The sequence below is a fragment of the Bos indicus genome, chromosome 3 (assembly GCF_029378745.1).
Source record: "Bos indicus isolate NIAB-ARS_2022 breed Sahiwal x Tharparkar chromosome 3, NIAB-ARS_B.indTharparkar_mat_pri_1.0, whole genome shotgun sequence".
NCBI lineage: Eukaryota > Metazoa > Chordata > Mammalia > Artiodactyla > Bovidae > Bos > Bos indicus.
In genome coordinates, this window is record NC_091762.1 from 86,288,760 (window position 1) to 86,296,617 (window position 7,858).

Genomic DNA, 7,858 nt, shown 5'->3' on the forward strand with positions numbered 1-7,858 from the left:
TGTGACAGTATAATCTTATTGATCATGCCACAAAGGCACAGAAAGGGAGGGACTGGAAATTGACCCCATGTAGGCATGATACAGAGCCCAGGCTTTTCTGCTATAGGACACTGTCCTGCATGTATCTGGACTGATTCCAATTAGATCTTCTTTCTTTCTCTGGTTCTCTGCCACCTTTGCTCACTTGCACAAGTCACTTTTTAATATGAAAGCAGACATGAGAATGTTGGAAAACCTTCCAGACTTCTTGTCTGCCTTGGTGCATGCTAAGTCGCTTCAGTCATGTCTGACTCTTTGCAACCTTATGGGCTATAGCCTGCCAGGCTCCTCTGTCCATGGGAATCTCCAGACAAGAATACTGGATGCATTGCCATGCCTTCCTCCAGGGAATCTTCCCAGCCCACGGTTTGAACCCATATCTTCTAAGTCTACTGCATTAGCAGGTGGATTCTTACCACTAGCACCACCTGGGAAGCGTAGACTTCTTGCCTACAAGAGCTTTATGTTTCTTATTATAGTGCAGAGTTTCAGCTGTTTTATCTTAAGTGTTATAATTTTTATTGCTTCACTGTATTTTTTGTTATTTAGAGTTGAAACACATCCTTCCTACTACAGATTTCATTTGCAAGCAAATTATTTTATTTTATACTTACAGCAACCCAATTATTAACAGTTAGGAAAACGATTAGTATCTCCTTTCTCAGTGAAAGGAAATTAGGATTAAGAGAAAGTTATTTCTCATCCAAGGTCATGTGCCCAAGGAATTGGCATAAAAGGGCTGAAGACTCAAGTTTCTGGTTTCCTTTAAATTTTTGTTGAAGTATAGTTGATTTACAATATTGTATTAGTCTCAGGTGTACAGCAAAGTGATTTAGCTATGTTCTTAGTTGCTCAATCATGTCCAACTCTTTGTGACCCCATGGACTACAGCCCACCAGGCTCCTCTGTCCATGGGGATTCTCCAGGCACGAATACGAGAGTGGATTGCCATGCTCTCCCTCTGCCAGGGGGTCTTCCCAAACCCACGGATCAAACCCAGGTCTCCAACTTTGCAGGCAGATCTACCGACTGAACCACCAGGGAAGCCCAAGAATACTGGAGTGGGTAGCCTATCCCTTCTCCAGGGGATCTTTGTGATCCAAGGATCAAACTAGGGTCTCCTGCATTGCAGACGGATTCTTTACCAGCTGAGCTACTGGCTCACATGGTAAAGATTTAGTTATAGATACATATATATCTTTTTCTTTCTAGGTTTCCACCTTACTGGTTATTACAAAATATTGCGTATAGTTCCCTATGCTATACAGTAGGTCCTTGTTGGTTATATACATAGTTCTAATCTAGTGTTCTCCCTAACACACTTAGAATTTTCCTACTTAAAGGCCCTTCCATTTTAAGATTCACTAAATTCATATCATATGTATCAATTGTTACATTGCTGCATCACAAAGGTGGCAAACTCAATGACTTAGAACAATAAGTGTATGTTATTGCTCACAAGGCTACAGTTGAACTGAGAGCTCCACTGTTCTTAGCTGGCCTCTCTTGCCCATTAGGGACGTCAGCTGGCTGAAGGCTGATCTAGGATGACATCAGCTGGGACAATAGGGCTCTTTTCCAAGTTTCCTCCTCCAGCAAGCTAGCCCATCTAGCTTGTGTGCATGTAGAAGACAAGACCCCAGAAGGGAAGAAAGCACACAGTGCCTCCCAAAGGCCAGGCTGGGAACTGGCGACCATCACTCCCACTGCATTCTGGTGCCCAAGCAGGCCATACTGTGAGCCCCAGTTCAAGGGAAAGGGCAAATAGCACGATTTTTATGGGAAGGGCTATGGAATCACATTGCAAATGATGGGGGTTTGGGGAGAGGGGGGAAATTGGAGCCAGTATTGCAGTCAGGTGATCTCACTATCTTTCTTTCTGCCCAAGAAGAGTGATTCAGACCAAGCTAGCAATTTGGGGATCCCCTCAGCTGTGACTAAATGAGGACTAGCGAAGCAGAAATGGAAACAGAAACCGGAAAATCCACTGACTTAAAGTGTCAGCACTGCCGTCAGGTTTATTCCCACCAGACTCCCGTTTTTAGGGCTCAGTTGCTTTGCCTCATACCTGATCCAGCACTTTATAAAGAAAGTTTCCCTGAAGGAACAGGGTGTGAAAAAGCACCCTCCCTTCTCTTGGAAAGAAGGTCAGGTGTGGAATTAGGAGACATGCACAGCTGGGGAGATTACAAAGGTGTTATGCAAACATATATTTTCTTTTCTTCATTTAAGTTTTCCCTTTCGATCCAACAAAGCAGCAGATATCTTCATGAAAGGCAAGAGTCTGAGTCCTCAATTTCCAGAAATATCACTGAATCATGGAGATAAGATTAGGAAGATCTTCTCTCAAAAACCCTAGGTCAATGCTCTCACTTCTAGTGACTGATCTGGTTAGTCAGTGATGGTGAGTTAGTACATGCACCAAGAAGAAAGTCTGTGTTTCCCATAATGCAGGATGAAGCCTTGAAATAAGGTAGCACTCCTTCTCATGACTTATAAATCACACTCAAATCTCCTTTTTACTGGTATCCTTGATCAGCCATATATAGTACTTAGGAGAGCAATTACTTCACAGGTTTGACAAGTGAAAATTGTATATGGTGATGAAAATAAGCAATTTACTCAGAGCCCAGAGCTGGTTACTGATGGAACCAGTAATGTAATCCTGGATCCTGACTCTAAGGGTGCAGTTTTATCCCAAAATATGGATTTTTCTAGGAGAATTTTGGGTATTTATAATATGGCTGATCTGGTGCCATCTAAAACAAATTTTTCATTTCCTGCAATTTAAGCCAATTTCTTTTTTTTTTTTCAATTCAGTTCAGTTCAGTTCAGTCCCTCAGTTATGTCTGAAATTTGTGACCCCATGGACTGCAGCACAGCAGGCCCCCCTGTCCATCACCAACTCCGGGAGTTTACTCAAACTCATGTCCCTTGAGTCAGTGATGCCATCCAACCATCTCATCTTCTGTTGTCCCCTCTCCTCCCACCTTCAAACTTTCCCAGCATCAGGGTCTTTTCAAATGAGTCAGTTCTTTGCATCAGGTGACCAAAGTATTAGAGTTCCAGCTTCATCATCAGTCCTTCCAATGAATATTCAGGACTGATTTCCTTTAGGATGGACTGGTTGGATCTCCTTGCAGTCCAAGGGACTCTCAAGTTCAAAAGCATCAATACTTCAGTGCTCAGCTTTCTTTATAGTCCAAGTCTCACATCCATACATGACTATTGGAAAAACCATAGCTTTGACTAGATAGACCTTTGTTGGCAAAGTAATGCTTCTGCTTTTTAATATGCTGTCTAGGTTGGTCATAACTTTTCTTCCAAGGAGCAAGCATCTTTTAATTTCATGGCTACAGTCACCATCTGCAGTGATTTTGGAGCCCCCCAAAATAAAGTCTGTCACTGTTTCCACTGTTTACCCATCTATTTGCCATTAAGTAATGGGACTGGATGTCATGATCTTAGTTTTCTGAATGTTGAGTTTTAACCCAACTTTTTCATTCTCCTCTTTCACTTTCATCAAGAGGCTCTTTATTTCTTCTTCGCTTTCTGCCAGAAGGGTGGTGTCATCTGCATATCTGAGGTTATTGATATTTCTCCCAGCAATCTTGATTCCAGCTTGTGCTTCATCCAGCCCAGCGTTTCTCATGATGTACTCTGCATATAAATTAAATAAGCAGGGTGACAATATACAGCCTTGATGTACTCCTTTCCCTATGTGGAACCAGTCTGTTGTTCCATGTCTAGCTGCATGTCCAGATCATGTCTGTTTCTTCTTGATCTGCATACAAATTTCTCAGGAGGCAGGTCAGGTGGTCTGGAATTCCCATCTCTTGAAGAACTTTCCAGTTTGTTGTGATCCACACAGACGAAGGCTTTGGCATAGTCAATAAAGCAAAAGTAGATGTTTTTCTGGAACTCTTGCTTTTTTGATGATCCAGTAGATGTTGGGAATTTGATCTCTGGTTCCTCGGCCTTTTCTAAAACCAGCTTGAATATCTGGAAGTTCACAGTTCACGTACTGTTGAAGCTGGGCTTGGACAATTTTGAGCACTACTTTACTAGCGTGTGAGATGAGTGCAATTGTGCAGTAGCTTGAGCATTCTTTGGCATTGCCTTTCTATGGGATTGGAATGAAAACTGACCTTTTCCAGTCCTATGGCCACTGCTGAGTTTTCCAAATTTGCTGACATATTGAGTGCAGAATTTTCACAGCATCATCTTTTAGGATTTGAAAGAGCTCAACAGGAATTCCATCACCTCCACTAGCTTTGTTCATAGTGATGCTTCCTAAGGCATACTTGACTTTGCATTGCAGGATGTCTGGCTCTAGGTGTGTGATCATACCATCGCAGTTATCTGGGTTGTGAAGATCTTTTTTGTACAGTTCTTCTGTGTATTCTTGCCACCTCTTCTTAATATCTTCTGCTTCTGTTAGGTCCATATCATTTCTATCCTTTATTGTGCCCATCTTTGCATGAAAAGTTCCTGTGGTATCTCTAATTTTCTTGAAGAGACCTCTAGTCTTTCCCATTCTATTGTTTTCCTCTATTTCTTTGTATTGATCACTGAGGAAGGCTTTCTTATCTTTCCTTGCTACTCTTTGGAACTCTGCATTCAAATGGGTATATCTTTCCTTTTCTCCTTTGCCTTTTGCTTCCCCTCTTTTCACAGCTATTTGTAAGGCCTCCTCAGACAACCATTTTGTCTTTTTGCATTTCTTTTTCTTGAGGATGGTCTTGATCCCTGCCTTCTGTATAATGTCATAAACCTCCATCTATAGTTCTTCAGGCACTCTATCAGATATAATACCTTAAATCTATTTGTCACTTGCACTGTATAATCTTAAGGGATTTGATTTAGGTCATACCTGAATGGTCAAGTGGTTTTCCCTACTTTCTTCAAGTTCAGTCTGAGTTTGGCAATAAGGAGCTCATGATCTGAGCCACAGTCAGCTCCTGTTCTTGTTTTTGCTGACTGTATAGAGCTTCTCTATCTTTAGCTGCAAAGAATATAATCAATATGATTCTGGTGTTGACCATCTGGTGATGTCCATGTATAGAGTCTTCTCTTGTGTTGTTGGAAGAGGGTGTTTGCTATGACCAGTGCGGTCTCTTGGTAAAACTCTATTAACCTTTGCCCTGCTTCATTCGGTACTCCAAGGCCAAATTTGCCTGTTACTCCAGGTATTTCTTGACTTCCTACTTTTGCATTCCAGTCCCCTATAATGAAAACGACATCTTTTTTGGGTGTTAGTTCTAGAAGTTCCTGTAGGCCTTCATAAAACCGTTCAACTTCACCTTCTTCAGCATTACTGGTTGGGGCATAGTCTTGGATTACTGTGATATTGAGTGGTTTGCCTTGGAAATGAACAGAGATCATTCTGTCATTTTTAAGATTGCATCCAAGTAGTATATTTAGGACTCTTGTTGACTATGATGGCTACTCCACTTCTTCTAAGGGATTCCTGCCCACAGTAGTAGATGTAATGTTTGTCTGAGTTAAATTCACCCATTTCAGTCCATTTTAGTTTGCTGATTCCTAAAATGTTTACATTCACTCTTGCCATCTCCTGTTTGACAACTTCCAATTTGCCTTGATTCATGGACATAACAGTCCAGGTTCCTATGCAGTATTGCTCTTTACAGCATCAGACTTTACTTCTATCACCAGCCATATCCACAACTGGGTGTTGTTTTTGCTTTGACTCCATCTCTTCATTCTTTCTGGAGTTATTTCTCTACTTTTCTCCAGAAGCATATTGGGCACATACTTACCTGGGGAGTTCATCTTTCGCTGTCCTATCTTTTTGCCTCTTCATAGTGCTTATAGGGTTCTCAAGGCAAGGATACTGAAGTGGTTTGCCATTCTCTTCTCCAGTGGACCACGTTTTGTCAGAACTCTCCACCATGACCTGTCTGTCTTGGGTGGCCCTACACAGCATGGCTCGTAGTTTCATTGAGTTAGCAAGGCTGTGTTCCATGCGATCAGATTGGTTAGTTTTCTGATTGTGGTTTTCAGTCTATCTGAAACTCTGAATTTCTCAACAACTGGTTACAGGCAGAGTACAAAATAGAGGCATCCTGCATTAACCATTTCCCAAGAATATTTCATTACATGGGAAAGCAAAAAGTAGCAAAAGTCATGCTCACAATTAACTTCAGAGGGTAATCCCACTGATGATATCCAGGAGAATCTTTACTGAGATAGTGAGGAACTATGTAAGATGTTAACGAGGGTTTTTCTGGATTTGGGGATTAAAATATGTTTTAATATTTTTATACTTTTCACACTTTTTTCATTTTTGCCATGAACATATATTAATTAGGGAGAAAGTGAGCTATTAAAACACTCACAAGAGAGATGATGATAGAGTCTTTTGTGGGGTGTTGTTGCCCAAGTTGGGCAAGAAGGCATCGTGAAGAGGAGGGGCTGGGGGAAGCCTAGAGCAGGCAAACACAGGTGGGATGAGATGAGGTTGGCCCTGCATGGGGAACCCTGGCAGGAAGATTCCCGGTCATGATGGGGGAATACTTGACATAGGGAAAAGATGCCTCATACTTGAAAAACCTTGCTTTGACATTTACTTTCTTTTAACTTTCAACATTTTTTTTTGAAAATTGAGAGAGGTAAACACAGAGTTTTGCTTTTGTCCTTACCGTTTGCTAATGGATTTTTGTAAGACTTTTGGCTAGACCACATTTATAGGTCAACCTTGGCTGCTCACTTGCTTCATCCACAGCCTGCCTCTTCACCGTTGCTCGACTGTCTGAGTTCTGAAGGCACTGGAGTGTGTGATTGTGGAATGACCTCACTGGGCTTAGGTTACCCCAGGTGGTCGTGATTAAATAAGCTGAGTGCGTAAAGGCTCAGGGCCAAGCAGGCCTGCGATTTGCTCAGGTTTTGCAAGATGTGGTGGAAGATTTCAGTCCTTGCTGGCACAAACCAAATGAGGTACTCATATTTTTGTCTTTTAGGAAAATGGATGTGCCTTGGAGAACAGTTGGCCAGAGCTGAGTTGTTTATTTTCTTTACTTCACTTCTGCAAAAATTTACCTTCAGGCCTCCAGAGAATGAGAAGTTGAGCCTGAAGTTCAGAGTTAGCTTGACCCTTGCCCCAGTCAGCCACCGGCTCTGTGCTGTTCCTCGGGGCTGAAGTTGCTGGGGTCGGGGGAGTGAAGAAAAGCAGGAAGAATGAGCTTTCTCACACACCCCAAGGCAGGGCATCTGCTCAGAAGTGAGGGAACAGCATCCAGTGCCTCTAGGATATGTCACAGGAACTGGACTCAGAGGAAACTGGAACCAAACCCCAGCTTTGCCATCTCCAGTGGGGCCCTGAGCAAATGAGTTATGTTGTGAGTGATTTCGTTTTCATCCAGAAGATTTAAAGTGGACAATGATTCCATCTCTAAAGGAAAATCTACTATATAGATCAGAGGAAATAATGGACTTTAAATGGCTTGGAAACCATAAAGCACATCATAAAAGTCATAGCTGTGATCTGCCTCCTCCCTACTTCCTTCCTTAGCTTGGTTTTGCTTCTGGTCTGTTGAAATGGCCTGGGTCAAAGAGGTGCCAAATAGTGGATAAGAGTTAGAAGTTGGGTCTGGGACAGCTATGGAGGTCAGCCAGAAAGGCACTTATACTTGGTAGCCCTGGGCAAGCTTATCCTGCTTCTCCCTCAGACTGACCCCTGGGAAATAGCAGGGCAGGTGGATTCCTGATTTATAGACAGGTTCCTATGGAGAAGGAGTTCCTCTGATTTATCTAAGGAAACACTACCTTAGCCTTGGACACCAGAGCCAATAAGAATGTC

General features: G+C 42.3%; 1 protein-coding gene across 1 annotated transcript in view; it reads left to right on the forward strand.

Moving 5' to 3' along the window:
• The window catches only part of LOC109556862 (cytochrome P450 2J2-like), a 28,559-nt gene extending 21,017 nt beyond the window's left edge, over positions 1 to 7,542 (forward strand). Inside the window, exon 9 of the mRNA XM_070786451.1 lies at positions 7,020 to 7,542. Within this exon, the coding sequence (XP_070642552.1) occupies positions 7,020 to 7,198 (179 nt within the window). The 3' untranslated portion in view covers positions 7,199 to 7,542. The remainder of the gene's footprint in view (positions 1 to 7,019) is intronic.
• The last annotated feature ends 316 nt before the right edge of the window (positions 7,543 to 7,858 follow it).